This window comes from Periophthalmus magnuspinnatus, chromosome 2 (genome assembly GCF_009829125.3).
Source record: "Periophthalmus magnuspinnatus isolate fPerMag1 chromosome 2, fPerMag1.2.pri, whole genome shotgun sequence".
NCBI lineage: Eukaryota > Metazoa > Chordata > Actinopteri > Gobiiformes > Gobiidae > Periophthalmus > Periophthalmus magnuspinnatus.
The window spans coordinates 15829369-15852999 of record NC_047127.1 but is presented as its reverse complement, the minus strand read 5'-3'; the positions used below and the strand labels follow the sequence as shown (position 1 = coordinate 15852999).

General features: G+C 42.1%; 2 protein-coding genes across 3 annotated transcripts in view; one reads left to right on the top strand and one right to left on the bottom strand.

Annotated features, from left to right (window-relative positions):
* The window catches only part of senp7b (SUMO specific peptidase 7b), a 12567-nt gene extending 4682 nt beyond the window's left edge, over positions 1-7885 (bottom strand). Inside the window, exons 1-14 of the mRNA XM_033978672.2 lie at positions 7643-7885; positions 5917-6026; positions 5590-5645; positions 5413-5484; positions 4870-4985; positions 4101-4219; positions 3283-3372; positions 3035-3188; positions 2847-2929; positions 2593-2721; positions 1383-1416; positions 648-902; positions 230-459; positions 1-21 (exon numbers count right to left, since the gene is read on the bottom strand). The exon at positions 1-21 is cut by the window's left edge and continues 41 nt beyond it. Coding sequence (XP_033834563.1) covers positions 1-21; positions 230-459; positions 648-902; positions 1383-1416; positions 2593-2721; positions 2847-2929; positions 3035-3188; positions 3283-3372; positions 4101-4219; positions 4870-4985; positions 5413-5484; positions 5590-5645; positions 5917-6021 — 1464 coding nt within the window. The 5' untranslated portion in view covers positions 6022-6026; positions 7643-7885. The remainder of the gene's footprint in view (positions 22-229; positions 460-647; positions 903-1382; positions 1417-2592; positions 2722-2846; positions 2930-3034; positions 3189-3282; positions 3373-4100; positions 4220-4869; positions 4986-5412; positions 5485-5589; positions 5646-5916; positions 6027-7642) is intronic.
* Positions 1-23631, top strand: part of cdk15 (cyclin-dependent kinase 15) — a 227410-nt gene that overhangs the window by 151061 nt on the left and 52718 nt on the right. The window lies entirely within an intron of this gene.

The following is a 23631-nucleotide window of genomic DNA, read 5'->3' as shown; positions in this document are numbered from 1 at the left end:
GGTGCTCCGCACAGCACAACTCTTGTCACAAAATACACAGGAACAAAACATTTAAATATAAAATACAGGGATCCAGGAGCAGGGACGGCATGTGACACGCAGGGAGGGAAGGCATCTGATACACAGGGGGAAGGCATCTGACAAAGAGAGATGTAGGAAGATGGGAGGGGACACACAGGGGTACAGAAGGATGGCAGGGCATCTGACATACAGTGGGAGGGCATCTGACCTGGTTGTCCTTGGCCTCCTTCTGGCCAAGTAGTTGGAGCAGGTGGGAATCGATAGGTGAGGGGCAGGTGTGGACCAGGACTAGACCCTGGCTCCAGTCTAAAGGACCTGATTCGGGTCTAGACCTGGACTTTCTATAGTCCCCAGAATCCAGAATCGACAAGACCAGAGCAGAGTCCAAGTCTGAGAGCTGCTCCCTCAACACCAGCAGAACCAAACAGCAGCCAGGGTCTAGACCAGAGACAAGGTTTAGACCGAGTTTAGTAGTGCTTTAGTCCAATTGTAGCCCCCGGTTCAGCCCCCGATTCAGTCCCCGGTTCAGCCCCCGGTTCAGCCCCCGGTTCAGCCCCCGGTACAGTCCCCGGTTCAATTCCCCTGGTTTAGTCCCCGGTTTAGTCCTAGTTCTAGTCCAGTCTTACCAGTCCCTTGTTCTTGGACCTCGCTCAGCTCAGTCTGCACCAGTTTTGATTGGGCGTCGGTGATCCATAGAAAGAGCAGCGAGGGGGCAGGACCTGATGGGTAGTTGGCGTAGTCACTGAACAGAGTCCCGCCCCTGGCCACGCCCCCATCCCAAAGACCGAACGCTCGGACCTGAGATGCCACGACACACAGCTCCACCGACGACCTAGGATCAGGACTAGGACTAAGACCGGGACAGAGACTGGGACCATGACCTGAAGTCGGGCCAGAGAAACAGAGATTATTTTTGTACATTTTAACACAGCCCTATTACCGTTTATGCTTGTGTCTACTCTATGGTAACAATCTATGACACCTGTGGATCATTAGTTATAATTTGCACATTTTTTTCACATTTTTGTACCAAAATGATTACGCAACGCTGCCAAATCCTACATGTATCACCAATTAACAAAATAAAACTGGAGAAGGAAGTGCATACATCACAGTGGGCATGTACCAGTGGAGGTGAAAAGGGGGGTTAATTAGAGCAATCGCGTCTTCAATACAGGAGAATAAAGATTACTCAAACATGCACGTATAACTCTAAATACAACTTCAGAGGGTCAATGAGAAGAAAAGTACTATAACAGGGTTAAAAGCTCTGAAAAGTCCATTTTAGGGTCACTTTTAAGTACTTTAAAGCCACATTATGTAAATTTCCTGTTGCCGGTTGTTATTTAACGTGAAGTTACCTTTAAGTGGGATGGTGATGCCACTCTCTGTGATCTGAAACACAAATGACATCAGTGTTCAAACACTAGCATCTGTAATCTTTAGTTTTAGGTTTATATTTGAATAATGCAGCTGCTCCAGATGCCCTTCCGCTCCCTTCCTGCAGTGTTTTCACAATACTAAAGTGTCTATTGGATTTGGACACAGAGGAGGTGGTGTTGTTGTCATTTTCAGCTATAAATAATAAAATGTCGTGACTGTTTCCATGTGCTCTTGTACAGTTCTGAGATGGATCCAGTTTGGTCAATTCGTGTCACAGTAACTCTCTGTTTCTGTGTCTCTGTTTGTGGGAGGTTTTTGTGAGATATTTGCCCACGTCCAAAATGTTGTGTTCCATTCAAAACTCTCCCAGGGATCCCCCCCTCACCAGAGCCAAGACTTTGGAGCCCTGGTTCAGTCGTGATTCAGTTGTGGTTCAGTCCTGGTTTAGTCCTGGTTTAGTCCTGGTTTAGTCCTGGTTTAGTCCTGGTTTAGTCCTGGTTTAGTCCTGGTTTAGTCCTGGTTTAGTCCTGGCTCAGTTCATTAGTGCCTCGTGTTTTCCCACAACCTTTTTCTCTAAAATAAACAAAACAAAAACTGAAACTGGAAAACACATGTGAGCCATTAGAGTCCGGACAGAAAGACCTGGTTTAGATCCAGGAGCAGGGACTGAACAAGGAAAAGCCCTGTGAGAGCCAGTGAACCTCACAACATAACACAACCAGAGCAGAGAGGAGAAGGAGGTCGAGGGTTGAATCCCTGCTGTGCCAATGTGCCTTTGAGCAAGACTTTGAACACATACTCAGGAAAATATTGGAATAAAATAGAGATGAAGCAGGTTAAAGCAGCGATCAGTTTTCAAATACTAACAGATACTAAAACTAGTATCAAAACTAGGGCAGTATCGATACTAAACAAAGTGCTATTCACAGTACCGCAATTAACCTTTCCTGAATAAATTTAGAATGATGTTGTGCTGTATCAGAACAAGTATAAGTATAAACACACTCTAGTATACACCCATGGACCACTATGGAACCCACTGGACAACTGATGGATTACACAGATATAAGGCCATGTGGGAATATAAAAAGAAAGTTCTGTCATTTACTGCTGAAAATCACATTCTGTTGTGTAAAGAAAAGGTGTTCTTATTAGCATCGTGATATCGGAATTAGTCTATTCACTCACCATGATTTTACCGTTGGCCTGGGCTCTGGACAGACCCAAGTGAAAGGAGCAGAAGTCCAACTGCAGGAATGATGGAGAAGGAGTGGAAGAGTGTGGAAGAGAAGAGGAGGAGAGCGAGGGAGCGACCACCTGGAACAGAGGAGACAAAACAAAGGAAGTACAAGAGGAGAGGAGGACAGAGGAAGAGGAGGAGAGAAGAGAAGGAGAGAGAGACAACATGAAACTCCTCCTCGTCTCACCTGTGCGTCACTTACCTGTGTTTGCTCCAAGCCCTCTGATAGGCTGGTCCTGATGATGTCACTCTGTTCCGCTTCCTCTTCTTCACTCGACAGAACGACTGCATCCGCAAAAACAATGTGGTTTAGTCCTGGTTTAGTCCTGGTTCAGTCCCGGTTCAGTCCCGGTTCCGTCCCGCATTAGTCCCGGGTTAGTCCGTACTCACTGGGCTCAGAGCTGGCCCTAGTCCTGGTTCTGGTTCGGCTTTGGTCCTGTATTCTTTGGGTCCTGATGTGAGACCGGCTTTGTTTCTTTTCTTTAAACTGTCTCCACTTTTCTCTCTGTTTCTCTCGGACATCGCTGAGCTCCGACCAGCTGCTCTGAACACAAAGCAGTAACATATTTAGATAAACATTTTTCTGAAAAGTTAAGAATAAAAGAGGACACTAAAAAGTAAAAAGAAAAGCCAGTTACCTGCTTTGTTACCTGCTTTGGTCCAGGTGGAGGTTTATCAGAAGTGGAGGGAGTAGGAGCAGAGCTGGCTTTGGACCAGGAGAAGTGGCTCTAAATATTAAAACAAAATCCATTTAGTCCATCTAAAAATCAGACTTTTTACTCCTAAACCGCCATGTTTGTTTTGACATGAATGGAGTACACGTCTCTCTGATTGGTTAATCCACCTGTGAATCCCTCTGGGTCTGGAACCTGTCTCCCTTTGGGGAGACAGGTTCCAGACCCACTCGTCTTGGTAAAGTTTTGTGAAACTGTGTGGCTCTGGCTGGACAGGTAACTAAAATGGCTTAATAATAGAACCAAGTAAAACGACTCTTCATGGAGACATTAGAACTGGCAGCAGATTCTACTTATGTGACATGTTTGACCCAGAGTCAGATTTTTTTTTTTAAATAATCACAGTCAGTACAGAAAAGTAGGATAGGGGGTACGTGAAAATCAGCACTCGAGTTTCAAATGCACTCCACTCACACATTCAAACATTCAAACATCAGTGTAGAGGAACACTTGAGGGAAGGGTTAAGTGTCTTGCCCAAGGACAGAACAGCAGGATTCATCAGTGGGAGCTGGAATCGCACTGCAAACCTGTGGGTCAATCTAACACTACAAATTATGTACAGAGCAGGATGCTAACCACTGACCCCCTCTAAATACAACACTGAGTGAGACCATGATGAGGGTAAAGACTATTTTACATATGTCCTCTTTAAATACAGACTTAAGGCCAGCAAAACTAAATCCAGATCTGAGCCTGGTCCTGATCCGGAGTGTGTCCTCACCTTCTCCTTATTTGGCAGTTCCTGAGTCTTGGGGCACTTCCTGTTTGCAGGTGAACTCCCATGAGTCACCCCCAGAGGGTCAAGAGAGAGCATGGCAATCGGCCGTAGCGTGCTCAGGTCTAAGAGGAGTTTAAACATTTCATGAAATCAAAAGAACAAGAGGAAATCACAAACTCAGGTATTTCTAGAAACACATTTATTTTATGTTTTTTACATTTGAACCAGGTAAGTCACAGCTTTTACTCAAGTTAAAGTTGTGATTCATCTTCCCACTGTGAGTAAGTCTACAAGTGACAAAAGCTTTATGTTCACAATAGATAATGATTTGAACATTTGTGTTCTGTTTGAAAATACCAGATTTTGTGACTTTTCTCATGTCCTTCACATTATACAAACTTTAAATTATAAGATCAGATGTTACGTCTCCAGTTATTCTTAGTTGATTAGTATTTTCCACAAATACATTTAATCTTACCTGAGCTACTTCTTAGACCACTACTTGGTACTTCTACTTGAGTAACATTATTTTGTCGTAATTAATGGGAGTGCGTTAAAAAGGAAATAGCCACAAAGCAGATAATGTTTAACAACAGCACTCTCTAGAGGTCAAACCAGGCAAACACAACCCTTTGTACTGGACTCCCACTTAAGCAGTATATTTTTACTTTGTCAAAAAATACCTGGCAATGCATTTCAGTTTATGTAAATATGTATATATGTAAATGGGGTTATGTAAAAATGTTTACGTAAATAACCTGATGTGTCTGACCTGAGAGAGACGAGTTTTTCGAGGGAGAATCCAAACTTGTGTCATTTTTCACATCAATGGAAGAGACGGAAGAGAGTGGAGAGAGGAAGCGGTCTGAGGCTCGCTTAGGACGCCACCTAAACGACACACAGCATCGGACACCAGGACTGCAACTACTACTACTACTACTACTACTACTACCACCTCGGGCAGTAGTAGCAGTAATACAGTTAGTGTCAGTAGTACTGTGAGTAGTTGCAGTAGTAAAAACAGTAATACCAGGAGTACTACCAGCAGTACTACCAGCAGTAGTAGTAGCTCTAGTTGTAGCAGCAGTAGTAGTAGTAGTAATGGTAAGTGCCATGGTAGAAGTATCATTAACATAGCAGTAGTAGTAGTAGCAATAGTAGTAGCTATTAATGTACACTGTCCCTGTCAAAAAAACCAATAAATAAATACATAAATAAATAGAAGCAGCAGTAACAGTAGTAGAATCAGCATTAGTAGTGGTCATATTATCAGTAATATAATTTCTACTCTAAGTGCATTTAAAGGAGGACTGACCCGTTAGAAAAAGGCTCCGTTGTTTTGGGTCCAATTCTGGATTTGAGTTGGACTTTGAGAGACTTTGTTCCTCTGAAAAATGAATAGATAAATAACAAACATTACAAAGCAGGGTATAGTTTAATTTTTACTTGAGTGTTTGGGTTTAGGGACAGTGAGAGGAGAGATCATGATAACCTGTGTATGTCTGAGCTGTTCCCACTGACAGTCCTGTCTCTGAACGAGGAAAAGCTCTGAAAGAAACACAAAATACCACCTTTAACGTTTTTATGGACTGATAATACCACCTTAAACATGTTTAATGGCTTCATCATACCATCTTAAACATGTTTATGTACTGAAACATGTTTATGGACTGATCATACCACCTTAAACATGTTCATGGACTGATCACACTACCTTAAACATGTTCATGGACTGATCATACCACCTTAAACATGTTCATGGACAAATATATAAATAGCTCCACTTTAAACTTGTTAAAGAAATCCTAAAAAATTCCACCTTCAATGGGTCTGCAGGGCTCTGGAGTCTGGACAGAGGAGAGGTCATCTGCACCAAGTCCGAGTCTGAGGGAGCTCTGCGGGGGATTTTAAACGGAGTTGACATTTCACCTGCAAAGCATCAAAGCATTAAAACCAAGACACATATATACACATACGCACACACACACAGACACACACACATACAGTTGAAACCAGAAATTCACATACACGATATAAAGAGTCTGACTGTCTGAAATCAGACTAAAAGTCACCTATTTTAGGTAAATTAGGATTACCAAAATTGTTCTATTTGCTAAATGCCAGAATAATGACAGAAGGATTTTTTAAGACAATTTTTCATTACTTTCTTTAAAGTCAGAAGTTTACATAGAGATTACTATGCAATACAATTTGGGAAAACCCAGATGATGATTTCATGTCTTTGGAAGCTTTTGATAGGTTTACTGACAACATTTGAGTTCATCAGAGACATACCTGTGGAGGTATTTGAAGGTGCACCTAAAACACACTGCTTCTTTGTGTAACATCATGGGAAAGTCAAAAGAAATCAGCCAAGATATCAGAGACAGATTTGTGGACTTGCACAAGTCTGGTTCATCCTTGGGTGCAATTTTCAGATGCCTGGAGGTGCCTCGTTCATCTGTTCAAACCATTATACATAAGTATCAATCAATCAATCAATCAATCAATCAGTCAATGTTTATTTATAGAGCACTTTACAACATTCAAAGTGACCAAAGTGCTTTTAAGTATATACAACATGGGAATATCCATCCATCACACCGCTCAGGAAGGAGATGGGTTCTGTGTCAGAATCCATGATGAACGTGCTTTGGTCCAAAATGTGCAAATCAATCCAAGGAAAGGACAAAAGTAAAAGACCTTGTGAAGATGCTGCTGAACCTGATGAGAGTGTGTCATTATCCACGACCAAGACCCCTCTGCTAGAAAGAAGCCATTACTGCCAGGAGGGACTGGTGCATTTGACAAAACAGAACATACTGAGAAAGAAGACATCAGCCAGGAAGTTAAAGCTTGGGAGCAAATGGGTCTTCCAAATGGACAATGACCTGAAGTATACTGCCTAACTGGTTACAAAGTGGCTTAAGGATAACAAAGTCAATGTTTTGGAGTGGCCATAACAAAGCCCTGATCTCAATCCTATTGAAAATTTATAGGCAGACCAGAAAAGGCATGTGCACTGATACCAAACACTAATGTACTGCATGTGAACTTCTGCCTTTGAAATAAGTAATGAAAAATTGTCAACAAAAAGTCCTTCTCTCATTATTCTGGCATTAGCAAATAGAAATAATTTTGGTAATCCTAAAGTTAGACCTAAAGTATAGTCTGATTTCATGTCAGACAGTGAGAAAAAAAAGTGTATGGGTCTGTGTGTGTATATAATATATATATATATATATATATATATATATATATATATATATATATATATATATATATATATATATATATATATATATATATATATATATATATATATATATATATATATATAGTGCTGTTAAAAATCCTGTTTCTGAAGGTTATATCGTTTTATAACTAATATATAGATTTTGAGACCACTTTTGGTTCAACACAAACAGATTTGGGTCTATAAAGTCACGTACGCGTTTGTAGCGCCGCAAATGACGGAAACATCAGAGCTTTTTCTTTGTATTTTACAGAAATGTAAAACTGAGCCCGTGTACACAGATACAGACCTGAGTTAGCTTTAGCACTTAGCTCCGTAGATTAAACTCCTCTTTTGGACCGGTGCCGCTGGATAAAAGCTCACCCACTCACGGCGGGACTCATGTTTAGAGGGCCCCGGTTCGTAGCGACACTAAACACGTTAAAAAGACCATTATTTCAGATAAAACTGTGCTTTTGTTGGAGATAAAATCACTTTAGCTCTAGAGGCACAGGGTCTACGTAACTCACGACATGACGCTCTTTGACGCACTGACGTCATTGTTTTGGTTTCAGATAGAAAAAAAAGATCAATAATAAATAATAACATAAATCAATATTGCATAATACATTCAAGAAAATTATTATTATTATTATTATTATTAGTAGTAGTAGTAGTAGTAGTAGTAGTAGTAGTAGTAGTAGTAGTAGTAGTAGTAATAGTAGTAATAGTAGTAGTAGTAGTAGTAGTAGTAGTAGTAGTAGTAGTAGTAGTAGTAGTAGTAGTAGTGAAAGAATATCTCCAACCCAGTGCACATTACTGAAATAACACATTTTGATATGATATGACATTTAGGGCCAAATGTGACGGGGTGGGGCTTTGGTACCTTTCTTTTTCATCAAGTAAAATGGTGTCCATCATTGCAAACACATTTTATGGGAAGAGGAAAAATAACTGCATTTTACTTTTTATTGAGTAAATTTTGGCTTGGAATGTTGGTGGAATATTTAATGTAAGTCTTTTAACAATGCATTTAAACACTGTATAATTAATTTAATAACAGTTTTTTAACATAGTATTTAAGTGTTTAAAAATGCCCTCTGTAGTGGACATTTGTAGTTATTTCCTCTATTTTGTTCTATTTTTTCAAATGACAAGAAAGGGATTCATTCTCAGAAGTAGAGAGAATTTTATTGCGAATTGTTGATGGAAACTCAGATATTGAGTTGTCTGAAGAAGAAGATCAAAATGCAGTGATTGAGGCAAATCAAAATCAGAAGAATCCGAATCAGAAGACTTTTATTGCCATCGTCTGTGAACACAGTTGACAAACTAGGAACTTACTTCGGTGATAAAGTGCAACATAAAACATACTGAATAAATACAAATACAAATAAGGGCATGCACAAAGTTAAAAAGATATGCTTAAAAAATCAAATAAAAATACTTAGGTAGAAAATATATACAACAGCAGCATCAGAACAACAGTGCAAACGTGGCTTATTAAAGTGACCAGTGTTATAAAGTGTCCAGTTTTGTGAATATATTATAAAGTGTTCATGAGACAAACGGCAGAGGGGAAGAAACTGTTCTTATGATGAGAGGTTCTGGTGCCAATGAACCGTAGCCTCCTGCCAGAGGGAAGTGGCTCAAATAGTCCATGTCCAGGGTGAGAAGTGTCAGCTGCTATACGGCCTGCTCGCCCCTGAGTCCTGGAGACGTTAGGTCCTGTAGAGATGGAAGGCTGCAGCCAATCACCTTCTCAGCAGAGCACACAATGCGCTGCAGTCTCTGTCTGTCTCTGGCAGTGGCCCCAGTGAACCACACAGTGATGGAGGAGGTGAGGATGGACACAATGATGGCCGTGTAAAACTGCACCATCATCTGAACCGGCAGCTTGTCTTTCCTCAGTTGCCGCAGGAAGAACATCCTGTGCTGGGCTTTATTGATGAGGGAGCTGATGGTTGGCTCCCACTTCAGATCCTGGGTGATGCATGTGCCCAGGAATCGGAAAGAGTCCACAGTGGTGATGGGGGAGTCCGTCAGGGTGAGGGGAGGCAGAGGGGCTGTGACTTTCCTGAAGGCCACAATCATCTCCACTGTCTTCTGGATGTTAAGCTCCAGGTTGTTGCTGCTGCACCAGAACACTAGCTGGTCCACGTCCCTCCTGTAGGCAGACTCATCACCGTCCGAGATGAGTCTGATGAGGGTGGTGTTATCCGCAAACTTAACCAGTTTGACGGAGTCGTGGCTGGAGGTGCAGCAGTTGGTGCACAGGGAGAAGAGCAGAGGAGAAAATACACAGCCCTGTGGAGATCCTGTGCTGATAGTCCGAGTGTCTGAGACATTCTTCCCCAGCCGCACACGCTGGGCACCAAATGGCCTGGTCTTGGACTTTGTAGTCTATCAAGGCAAGACTAATTTCAGAGATACAGGAGGAAAGGGCATTGGAGAACAAGCTGTTCTTCATTTGGCAGAGTCTGTTCCCCAAGGAACCCACCTGTTCTTTGACAGGTTCTTTACAGCAGTCAACCTCCTTAACATCCTGATGAGAAAAGGGCTGACAGGAACTGGAACCCTCATGAATAACAGGATTCCAAAAGAGTGCAAGATCATAGGGGATAAGCCCTTCAAAAAGAAAGGAAGATGGACATCAGAGATGGTAGTTAGACGAAACCCTCCTAAACTTCCTGTCATAAAGTGGCTGGACAACAAGCCAGTTGTCATGGCATCCTCTGTCTATGGCATTGAACCTCAGGACATGCAGAAGATGGTCCAAGAAATAGAAAAGGTTTGTCCAAGTGTCACAGGCAATCACTGAGTACAACACCAACATGGGTGATGTTGCCTTAGTTGACCGAATGTTGAGTTTCTACAGGATGGCCTCTCACACTCGGAAATGGACAGTGCATGTAGTATTCCACTTTTTTGACCTGACAATCACCAACTCATGGCTTCAGTATAAAAGTGACTGCCAGTTTCTGAGGAAAAAAAATACTGAAGTTTCTTGACTTCAAACTGCTCCTTGGTAAAGAGTTGATTACTCGGGCTCAAGCAGGAATCACAAGTGGCAGCGAAGATAAACACACTCCCCCACGTCAAAAGTGGAAATGGCAGACAGAAGCAACTCTGAGACACTATGGCGCCATCTATCTTCCAGAGATGGTAAATGAAACACATCATCAAGTTGTTGCAGATCTGACTGCAAGAGCAAAACATATGTGCACAAAGTGCAAAGTATTCCTTTGTGTTTCCAAGAAGTGGAATTGCTTTTTGAAGTATCACACCAAATAAGTGCAACAAAACAAATTAAAACAAACAAAAGTTACAAAAGTTATAATTGACAGTTATGTGGATGTTGAACATATTGTTATGTTGACTTATATTGATATATATATATATATATATATATATATATATATATATATATATATATATATATATATATATATATATATATATATATATATATATATATATATATATATATATATATATATATTTTTTTTTTTTATTTTTTTTTTTTTTTTCTTTGGCACTAAGTGATTGCCATCAAGGGTCAGTTTCACATGTATGGCGTTCACTGTAGTGGACACATGACATCTAGAAAATAAAAACTTTTTTTGGGGGTTTTTTTCAGTATTTTAATTACCCTACAAAGATTAGAGAGTTTTAATATAAATGTGATTAGATAATATTTTTCTCCTAGTAGTCAGGAGGATAAAGCAAAAGACGAAGTTTAAGTCTATCAGCTGGACAAATAATAATAATAATAATAATAATAATAATAATAATAATAATAATAATAATAATAATAATAATAATAATAATAATAATAAAAACTGCAAGCAGTGGTAAAGGCCCTTGCCACCACGGAGATCCTGCCTTTCGTTCCCGCTTACATTGCCCCTCCCCCCCAAATCAGCGACTGAGTAATACTACTCCATTCATTCCAATGAGACCATTTATGACATTGTCACACCTTCACGGTTGGAAATAGAGGTATGTCTTCATTGGCTTTTTTGTTCAGTATGATGAGAAGAATATGTGTACCAAATTTCAATGGTCTGTGAGACCATCCTTCATCCTTGTTGACCAAAACCCATGTATTTCAATGAGAAATGTCAGACGTTGCCATGGCAACACCTTTGAAAATAGAGGTATGGTGTCATTGACTTGTTTGTTTAATATAAGCATAGGGATGTCCATGTCAAATTTCAAATGTTTGTGACAAAGTAATTTTTTTGCATACCATGTAAAAATTTCAAAGGGGACGCTGTGGAGCAATGTAATATTTGACATGTAAATTGCATATCTATGCACTCAGATCAAGATTTTTAACAAAACGTATATTAATGCCGGGAAATAAGAAACTGCATGTTTGACTTACAGGCTATTTAAAACTTCAAAAAACGTCTTTTTTATTTGCAGGCTGGCCAAACCCACATTTTATAACTTAAAAAAATCCAAGAGAGTAGCCTATAATCCCACATGGGTCTAGTTTCTTGAATGAAAATCCACGGCATGAAAAATCCAAATGTTAGAGTTAAAATTTTGAAAAAATGGGGTTCCGCCCACAATGGCCGACTTCCTGTAGGGTTTAGGGTGGGGTCATAATATATTTTTTTACTTGTCTTGACATGTTCTATGTTTGTACCAAATTTCATTTGTCTACGATGAAAAAGGTCTGTCATTGCCGTAATGTATTTTGATTTTTGAGGTGGCGTTATTGAGTCATTTTGAAACATTAATTTTTTTGCACATGAAAATACATTTTTTGCCAATCTTGAATTTTAGGCCATAGTTGTATTAGTGTAGAGCATCTATTTAGTCTACAACAAAGTCCAGTACTCTGAACCCCATTCATTTCAATGACACATTTATTATGTTACCACGGTAACATAGTTGCAGATAGAGGCATGTTCTCGTTGGCTTTTTTGTTCAGTTTGCCAAGTCAAATGTCCATGCCGAATTTCAAATGTTTATGTCCCCGAACCGCCACCTTAACGTGGTGGAGGGGTTTGAGCACCCGAATGATCCTGGGAGCTATGTTGTCGGGGGCTTCATGCCCCTGGTAGGGTCACCCATGGCAAACAGGTCCTGGGAGACGGGTCTGACTAAGAGCGGTTCAGAAGCCCCCATGGAAAGTAAAAGATCAAGGCCAGTTACGTCGCCCGGACTGGCGTTACCGGGGCCCCACCCTGGAGCCAGGCCTGGGGTGGGTGCTCGCCAGCGAGCGCCTGGTGGCCGGGCCTTTCCCCACGGGGCCCGGTCGGGCCCAGCCCGAAGGAACGACGTGGGGCCGTCCTCCCGTGGACCCACCACCTGCGGGAGGAGCCATGCGGGGCGGGTGCAAAGAGATCCGGGCGGCAGTCGAAGGCGGGGACCCCGACGACCGGATCTCCGGACATGGAGACTAGCTCTGGGGACGTGGAACGTCACCTCGCTGGGGGGGAAGGAGCCTGAGCTTGTGCGGGAGGTTGAGCGTTACCGGCTAGATATAGTCGGCCTCACCTCCACGCACAGCTCGGGCTCTGGAACCCAACTTCTTGAGAGGGGTTGGACTCTCCATTTCTCTGGCGTTGCCCGCGGGGAGCGGCGGCGAGCTGGTGTGGGCTTGCTCATTGCCCCACAGCTCAGCCGCTGCGTGTTGGGGTTCACTCCGGTGAACGAGAGGGTCGCGTCCCTGCGCCTTCGGGTCGGGGACAGGTCTCTCACTGTTGTGTCGGCCTACGGGCCAAACAGCAGTGCAGAGTACCCGGCCTTCTTGAAGTCCCTGGGAGGGGTACTAGACAGTGCACCAACCGGGGACTCCGTTGTTCTCCTGGGGGACTTCAACGCCCATGTGGGTAACGACAGTGACACTTGGAGGGGCGTGATTGGGAGGAACGGCCTCCCCGATCTGAACCCGAGCGGTGTTTTGTTATTGGACTTCTGTGCTAGTCACAGCTTGTCCATAACAAACACCATGTTCGAGCACAAGGGTGTCCATCGGTGCACGTGGCACCAGGACACTCTAGGTCGGAGGTCGATGATCGACTTTGTTGTCGTGTCATCTGACCTCCGACCGCGTGTCTTGGACACTCGGGTGAAGAGAGGGGCTGAGCTGTCAACTGATCACCACCTGGTGGTGAGTTGGATCCGCTGGCGGAGGAGGAAGCCGGACAGACCTGGCAGACCCAAGCGCATTGTGAGGGTCTGCTGGGAACGTCTGGCGGAGCCCTCTGTCAGGGGGGTCTTCAACTCCCACCTCCGGGAGAGCTTCTCCCTGATTCCGGGGGAGGTTGGAGACATGGACTCCGAGTGGGCCATGTTCTCCACCTCTATTGTCGATGCGGCTGCTCGTAGCTGTGGTTGTAAGGTCTGTGGTGCTTGTCGCGGCGGCAATCCCCGAACCCGGTGGTGGACACCGGAAGTAAGGGATGCCGTCAAGCTGAAGATGGAGTCCTATCGAGCCTTGTTGGCTCGTGGGACTCCTGAGGCAGCTGATGAGTACCGGCGGGCCAAGCGTGCCGCGGCTCGGGCAGTCACAGAGGCAAAAACTCGGGGTTGGGAGGAGTTCGGAGAGGCCATGGAGAAGGACTATCGGACGGCCTCAAAGAGATTCTGGCAAACCGTCCGGCGCCTCAGGAGGGGGAAGCAGTGCTTCACCAACACTGTTTACAGTGCGGGTGGAGAGCTGCTGACCTCGACTGGGAATGTTGTCGGGCGGTGGAAGGAATACTTTGAGGATCTCCTCAATCCCACTGTCACGTCTTCCGAGGAGGAAGCAGAAACTGGGGACCCAGAGGCGGACTCGTCCATCACCCTGGCTGAAGTCACTGAGGTGGTTGGCAAGCTCCTCGGTGGCAAGGCTCCGGGGGTGGACGAGATCCGTCCTGAGTACCTCAAGTCTCTGGATGTTGTGGGGCTGTCTTGGCTGACACGTCTCTGCAACATCGCGTGGCGGTCGGGGACAGTACCTGTGGAATGGCAGACCGGGGTGGTGGTCCCTCTGTATAAGAAGGGGGACCGGAGGGTGTGTTCCAATTACAGGGGAATCACACTCCTCAGCCTTCCCGGTAAGGTCTATTCCAGGGTAATGGAGAGGAGAATCTGACCGATAGTCGAACCTCGGATTCAGGAGGAGCAGTGTGGTTTTCGTCCTGGTCGTGGAACACTGGACCAGCTCTATACTCTTCATCGGGTCCTCGAGGGCTCATGGGAGTATGCCCAACCAGTCCACATGTGTTTTGTGGATCTGGAGAAGGCATTCGACTGTGTCCCTCGTGGTGCCCTTTGGGGGGTGCTCTGGGAGTATGGGGTCCGGGGCTCTTTGCTAAGGGCTGTCCGGTCCCTGTATGACCGGAGCAGGAGCTGTGTTCGCATTGCCGGCAGTAAGTCAGACCTGTTCCCGGTGCATGTTGGACTCCGCCAGGGCTGCCCTTTGTCACCGGTTCTGTTCATTATATTTATGGACAGAATTTCTAGGCGCAGTCAGGGGCCGGAGGGGGCCTGGTTTGGGAACCACAGGATTTCATCTCTGCTGTTTGCAGATGATGTTGTCCTGATGGCTTCTTCGAGCCAGGACCTGCAGCAGGCACAGGGGCGGTTTGCAGCCGAGTGTGAAGTGGCTGGGATGAGAATCAGCTCCTCCAAATCCGAGGCCATGGTTCTCGACCGGAAAAAGGTGGCTTGCTCTCTCCGGGTGGGTGGTGAGTCTCTGCCCCAAGTGGAGGAGTTCAAGTATCTCAGGGTCTTGTTCACGAGTGAGGGAAGGATGGAGCGGGAGATTGACAGGCGGATCGGTGCAGCGTCTGCAGAGATGCTGTCGCTGTATCGGTCCGTTGTGGTAAAGAAGGAGCTGAGCCCAAAGGCGAAGCTCTCGATTTACCGGTCAATCTACGTTCCTACCCTCACCTATGGTCATGAGCTCTGGGTAATGACCGAAAGGACAAGATCGCGGATACAAGCAGCTGAAATGGGCTTCCTCCGCAGAGTGGCCGGGCGCACCCTTAGGGATAGGGTGAGGAGCTCGGTCACACGGGAGGAGCTCGGAGTAGAGCCGCTGCTCCTACACGTTGAGAGGAACCAGTTGAGGTGGCTCGGGCATCTGCTCAGGATGCCTCCTGGACGCCTCCCTAGGGAGGTGTTCTGGGCATGTCCCACCGGGAGGAGGCCCCGGGGAAGACCCAGGACACGCTGGAGGGACTATGTCTCCCGGCTGGCCTGGGAACGCCTTGGGGTCCCACCGGAGGAGCTGGAGGACGTGTCCGGGGTGAGGGAAGTCTGGGAGTCCCTGCTTAGACTGCTGCCCCCGCGACCCGGCTCCGGATAAGCGGAAGAAAATGGATGGATGGATGGATGGATGTCAAAGTAATTTTTTTGGTCCAATTCAAAAGTTCAAGGAGGCGCTGTGGAACAAAAAAAATTCTGACATATGCAAATTGTATATCATTTCATGCAGATCAAGATTTTAAACAAAACGTATATTAATGCCGGGAAATAGGACACTGCATGTGTGAGTTATGCGCACTTTAACACTTCAAAATATTGCTTTTTTCTTTGAAGGCTGGCCACACCCACATTTTTTTTTTTATTTGTACTTTATTAAAGAAAATATTAAACATTACATCTCTCAGAACACAAACATCTATAATACCACTTTTTCATTAATTCCTTTCTTCTTCACAACAGTTGTGCCCATGCAAGATATTCTAACATTGATTATTATTACTCTTCCTTTTCTTTTCTTTTTTCCAACAAATAAAACAATAAATGAGAACAAATGTAGCATCATCATTACCTCATACATCGGGTAAGGAGAAGATTAAATTACATAGAAAATTAAAAAAAGGAAAATTCCGGATTTCAGGACTGTGCGGGCGTCCTCGGTCAGCCCTATATAAAGTCTGTGCTACTTTGTCTAATGTATTTTAGCCACTCCTTCCAAACTCTATTAAATTTGTCCACTTCCAGCCTAACCGAAGCAGTCACTTTCTCCATATTATAGATGTTGAGCATAACATCGACCCATTCTTCCACCCGAGGCACCAGATCTGTTCGCCATCTTCTTGTGATTGCTTTTTTACTAGCCAATATCATTATTCTCATCATTTCATAATCTTCCTTTCTTCTCAAATTCAATATTTCAATTTTTCCTAGATACAAAATTTCAAAACTTAATGGAATTTTAATATTCAATACTTCATCTATGACATTTTTTATGACAATCCAATACTGGATTATCAAGGGGCAACCCCAGAAGATGTGGAAGTGGTCTGCTTTATCGGCACCACAAGACCTCCAACATTTTGTGTCTGCATACTTTCTCTGTGCCGGGGTTAAGAAAAAACGTATTATAGTCTTCCATCCATACTCCCTCCAAAACCATGACCTGGTGGTTTTCCATTGATAAGAACTTATTTGTTCCCAATCCGCTCCTAAAATTTTAATGTTTGCTTCCCTTTCCCATCGTCCCTTCACATATTCTGTGGTGCCCGCTTTCAGATCCTCTAATGCTGTGTACAATTTTGAAATAATTTTCCTACTTAACTCTGATTTAGAAGCATCTAGAACATACATTTTCAAGACCTCTATCTGCTGTAAATCAAAATTCATGCTTTTTTGTTCTTGTTTTAGATAATGCCTTAGCTGCAGGTATCTATGAAAATCCTGATTTCCTAGATTGTAGAACTCTTTTAATTGCTGATAACTCATCACATCACCTCTTTCAATTATTTCCCAGTGCATTTTTGGACCATTTTTCCACATCTTAAAAGTGCCATCCAATTTGTTTGGCTCAAAGTCTATGTCATATGCAATCCATCTCAATAATCTGCACTGTTCTGTTAATTTGTGCTTTTTCATAATTTCAGACCATATCGATAGAGACACCCACAGCCAAGGGTTAACCTTTTGTTTCCAGTTCGTCAGTGATTGCAGATCACACATTATAGCTTGTATTGGTGGTATAATATTCCCCTCAATGTCTTTCCATCTTGCAATGTATTCTGGGTCACATAAATTCAACAGGATCTTCAACTGAGCAGCTTGGTAATAACTCTTTAGGCATGGCAGTGCTAGACCACCTTTCTTTTTTTGCAATTGTAAAGTCCTATATTTAATACGTGGCCTCCCCCCTTGCCATAGATATCTAGATATCGTCCTGTCCCACTCTTTAAAGTCTTTATCTCTAATCTCAAGTGGAAGATTTTGAAATATTTATAATAACCTAGGCAGAACGTTCATCTTTATTACCTCCACTCTTGATGCCAGGCTTTGAAAAGGAATTAAATTCCACCGAGATAGATCTGTTTTAATATTGGATATTAAGAAGTCATAGTTACTAGCTTTTAAGTTTCCCACGTCTTTTGTCAAGTAAATACCCAAGTACTTCATTGTCTGTTGATCCCAGTTAATCATGTAATTTTGTTTTATGTCTTGGCTCGGCTCATAATTGAAAGCCAACGCTTGGGTTTTTCACAAATTAATTTTGTAACCTGACATCCTCCCAAAGTCTGATATTGTTGTCATCAAAACTGGCAGTGATGTGTTTGGGTTCTCCAGGTATATTAAGACATCATCTGCAAACAATGCTATTTTCTGTTCTGATCCCAACATAGTTATACCTTTAATATTAGTGCACTGCTTTATACATTGGCTTAATGGTTCTAGGAAAATGGCAAATAGTAGTGGGCTGACCGAGCATCCTTGACGGCATCCCCTTCATAGTTTGATCACGTTAGATAAGCTACCATTAACCTTAATCCTTGCTACAGGATCCCTATACAGAGCCCGCACAGTCCTAATATACTCCATTTGGAAATTCAACTTTTTCATTACTTTAAACAAAAATTCCCACCCAACGGAATCAAATGCCTTTTCCGCATCTAATCCTAAAATTGCAGCTTCCACTTTCCTTTCCTTGATATATTGCATGATATGTAAAGTACGGCGGATGTTGTCGTGAGTTTGTCTTTTTTTAATAAATCCAGTCTGGTCTAGACTAATAATTTCCGGTAGGATATTCTCCATTCTCCGTGCTAAAATCGCTGTAAATAGTCTATAATCCACATTAAGTACACTTATTGGTAATTTGAGCAATTTGTACCATCTTTACCCTCCTTTGCTATCACAGAAATTATTGCCTCCCTCCAGGAATCAGGAATCCCCCCCCCCCCTTAATATCTAGTTAAATGTTTTACACAGTAGAGGGATTAGTGTTTTCCTATATACTTTATACCATTCAGAGCCATAACCGTCTGCTCCAGGACTTTTGTTGTTTTGTAATTTAGAAATTGCTGAGTTGATTTCCTCTGCTGTTATTTCAGCCATTAACCTCTTATTCTGTTCTTCTGTTACTCGTGGCAGGGGTAACTGCTCCAGAAATGTGTCTATTTGGGATTCATTATCATTTTTTATCTTGGTATACAACTTAGTGTAGTAGTCTACAAAGCACTTTTGAATATCTTCTGTTGCATATACCATTTGTTTTGCTTTTGGGTCTTTCATCTTATAAACATGTCTTGTTGTCTGTTGCTTTTTTAGTCTATAAGTCAATAATTTTGCATATTTACTCCCCGCTTCATAATATTTCTGTTTAGTGTAGATCATTTTCTTCTGTATTTCTTGTGACATTATATAATTAATTTCTACCCTTTTTGTTTTAATCTCATCACTTATTTTACTGTCCGTATTGTTTTTGTGTTACCCTTCCCGTTTTCTCAAATCAGTTTGTAAGGATTTCAGCGCAGATTGTTTCATCCTTTTCAAGTATGCAGATTTAGCTATCAACTTTCCTCTTAATACTGCTTTACATGCATCCCATAACACAGACGGAGATACCTCATCATTATCATTTTCTTCAATATATTCACAAATATCTTTTTCAATTTCATCTTTCATCTGACCATTAAGCAGGCTTGAATTCAGTCTCCAGACTGTTGTTTTCTTCTCAGTGTCCATGCATATCTTTAAGATTAAAGGGCAGTGATCAGATAAAGTTTAGAAATTCTTTTACCAGTAGTATTTTTTAGTTGAACTTTCCCTGAGGAGTCAAGCCGTGGGTCGAGCCTCTGGTTAAGGTCGCCCCCCCAATCAGCACCCCCTCGCTCTCTGTTGTCACCAAATCAAAAATATGTTTTAAAAAACCCCAATCTGAGCCCGGAGGGGCATAAATATTTACCAGAGTAACCAGTATTCCCTCTAGTCTACCCGTCACTAGGATATATCGACCCTCCACGTCCTTTATTTTTTTTAGCTTTTCAAAACTAATTCTGTTGGATATCAGTATACACATGCCTCTCCTATGCCCTGCCCCGTAGGAGGAGGAAAATTCCTGGTTATAACCATATCTCTTCAATTTTTCATGCTCTTTATCATTCATGTGTGTCTCCTGCAGGAGCAAAACCTCCACCCCCTCTTTCTTCATTTTACTCAATACCTTGCTCCTCTTAATTGGACTAAGCAGACCATTCACTTTATAGGAAGCTACTGTAAGTTTACTATTCATTGATGTAATTTTGTACGGTTTTACTTTGTTCTACTCCCTGCGCTACAAGTAAAGAACTTTGAGAACAATATTTTAAGCAAAATAACTTTGAAAAACATACTATTCGGACTTCCAAACATGAGGTCCGAGATTTAACCTTTTTAGAGCAAGCTCCCAGCTCTAAGGAATAACTCCTATTCCCAACCGGTAGGGGGCCCTCTTGGCCACTTTTGGCCCTGTTCATTTCTCACCGTATTTTATTATTACTTTTAATTTTATTTTCTTCTGTGGATTTGTTAGGAGGACGAAAAGAAAAACGTCCCCGACTGAAAATTATGCAAAACAAAAAACTCTCAAATGTCCCTATACACAGCTTGTACCCTGAAATATCAAATGCAGACTTATCTTATATTAGTCCCTTTTTTTTTTTCTTTTTTTTTTTTTCGATGGAGACTCCTGTTGTTCTGGTAGCTCCCTCACTAGTCCTCCTCCCCTTCTGTAATTGAAGGCCTTTAGTTTCTGCTTGTACCCCAGAGATGAAACCTGGTCCAGCCTGTCTGCTTCCTGCGCGGAGTGCCACATCTGACCCAAAATCCTCCCAATCGGGTCCTCCGCAGGCTTGACAATGCGCACTTGGAGCCCTCTTGTAGCCATGTCTTTCATTGCTTCTGTTGATGATACATGCGGGTCTCTCCTTCATAGAAAACACGAAGTTTTGCTGGAAAAGGTGTTTGAAATCGTAATTTTTTCTCTTTTAACACCCTCTTTGCTTCAGCGTATTCCTTCCTTTTCTTCATTACTTCTGGTGCATAATCATGGTTCACATAAACCCGCTGCTCCTCGTATAGGAAGCCCCTTTTCTCCCATGCCTTCTTGATTATTTCTTCTTTGGTCTTATAATTTGAGAGCTTCACAATAATAGATCATGGGGGCATCATTTGGTGGAGGGGGACCCAGCGCTCTCTCCACGCTAAGCTCAAAAGTTGGCGGCAACTCGAGTTTTTCCTTGAGTTGTTCCTGCTTACATCGCACCTCCCCTCAAAATCAGCAACTGAGTAATACTAATCCATTCATTCCAATGAGAGCATTTCAGACATTTTCATGCCTGCACATTTGGAAATAGAGGTATGTCTTCATTGGCTTTTTTGTTCAGTATCATGTGGGGAGTATGTGTACCAAATTTCAATGGTCTATGACAAAGTCATTTTTTTCATCCCAGTTGACAAAAAGAACATGTATTTCAATGAGAAATGTCAGACGTTGCCATGGCAACACACTTTCAAAAAGAGGTATGCTTTCATTGGCTTTTTTTGTTCAGTATGAGAATATGGATGTCCATGCCAAATTTCAAATGTTTTTGACAAAGTAAAATTTTTTTGATCCCATTTAAAATTTCAAGGGGGAGCTGTGGAGCAATGGATTGTCTCAGTTATGTAAATTGTATATCATTAGGTTCAGATCATCTCTGTGACCAAAGTATAATGTTTTACTTGTCTTGACATGTTCTATGTTTGTACCAAATTTCATTTGTCTACTATAAAAAAGGTCTCTCATTGCCGTAATGTATTTTGATTTTTTAGGTGGCGCTATTGAGTCATTTTGAAAGAATAATTTTTGTGAACATCAAAATAATACATTTTTTTGCCAAACTTAACATTCAGGGGTTCAAAATTGGCCTCAAAGCGGTAAGTATAATAATAATAATGGATTTTTTTCCCCACCCATTATTTTTCTCCTAAACAATAAAAGCTACAGTCATGTGACTTTCTCACTGTGCTCCATAACAAATAAGGCCCCTGTGAATTTTTTCACAGGTCCACGACAACTCGATTGTCTTCTATGCATTTTTGAAAATGAAAGTTAAGAGGGCGCTACAGAGCCATTTTGTGAGATAATAATATAATTTGCATATCATTACTTTCAGTTTGTAAATGTGCATAAACACTCTATTAGCTTTTTCCCAACAAAAAATATGGGTAAGTAAATTTTTTATTTTTATTTTCCAGAAATCGCAGTTTTGTTGAAAATTCACCATGACCACACCCAAAGTCATATTTAAAAGACAACTGATAATCTTTCATTGCATATTAGTTTAGTGGGTTTTAGCCAAATTTGAATTGTTTGTGATGAAAACTGTGCAAGATGTCCTAAATGCGAGGGTGTGCACTTCAATTCTGGGTTTGATCCAATACGGCCGACTTCCTGTACATTTTAGGGCGGGGCCATAATATAATTTTTGTCATGTCGGGCTAAAATTGGCCCAATGAAAATGAAAGTTTAAGGGGACGCTACAGAGTTGTCTTTAAAACACTGGTCTAATCTCAAATTGTTGGACTCTGCATTTGATTCTGCTTTGAATTTTGCTGTACACTGCCTTTAATATTACAAAAATTGCGATATTATTGAAAATAAATATAATATATAAATATATAGTAAATAGTCATATTCAAAATGTAACTGATAATCTTTAATCACACATGGGTTTAGTGGGATTTGGCCAAATCTGAAGTGGTTGTCATGAAAACTATGCAAGGAGATGTCCTGAATGTGAGGGTGTGCACTTTTGTCATTCCCGGGTTTGATCCAATATGGCCGACTTCCTGTACATTTTATGGCAGGACCATAATATCATTTTTGTCATGTCCCGACATGTTCTATTTTTTTATGTGAGTTTCAGATTTTTAGGTTGACTTTTTGCGAGTCGGGCTTCCATTGGCCTCATGAAAATCAAAGTTTGTGGTGGCGCTACCAAGTCGTCTTTCATTATTTTCTCTCTGGGTCTTCAGTGACATTTAGTGCTTGTCGAGTTCAACCACTTCAGCTCTCATTATGTCCCAGGTCAGATGGCTTTAGTTTTCACTATACTTTACCTACACTTAAGCATTTAATTTATATACAAAATATGAAATATATTATGTTTAACGCTAGTAGTTATTCACTAACTGTGAGTCAAATGTTGCTATCACTTGATGTCTGTGCAAATTGGGTAGAGTTAGCCAAAAATTTTACTAATAAGATTAAGAATAACCCAAGAAATTTGTCACGTAACAAAGAGTATTTATACTACTACTAATAAGTATTTTACGGAGCCCCGCATAGGACATTTGCGAAATATAATATTAACGCGTGGCCACGAGATAATATCACGTTCCCACACGATATTATCTTGAGGGAACGAGTTAATTATCACGAGGCAACGAGATAATTATCACGAGGGAACAAGATAATTATCACGAGGGAACGAGTTAATTATCACGAGGGAACGAGATAATTATCACGAGGGAACGAGATAATTATCACGAGGGAACGAGATAATTAATATGGAGCCCCGCATAGGACATTTGCGACCTCTTGGTGGCGCACATGTGCTAGAAGTTCAGGTAGAAAAGGGAAGCACGGTAAAAAGAAGGGAAGAGAGGCTTGTATGCGATGGATCGGGACAGTCGGGACCTCAAAATCAAGCATTATTTTATGCTGGGGATGAGCTACAATGACATATTAGCAACGCTTGCTTTGGACGGCTATATTTTAAGCAAAAGACATTTGATGAGGATATTACGGACTTATGGACTCTACCGTCGTCAATATGCTAACTTTGAGCTAGTTGTTGACTTCATACTTGGGCAATTGGAAGGACCAGGGAGACTCAATGGTTATCGCTGGATGTATGCCAAGTGTTTGGAACATGGTTTACGAGTCAGGAAGGAAGATGTGAGGTTACTGCTTTCGCTTCTTGATCCAGTCAACGTTCACGCTCGCCAGGGAAGACGTCTCATGAGGCGACGCTATTTTTCATCTGGGCCCAACTTCATATGGCACGCTGATTC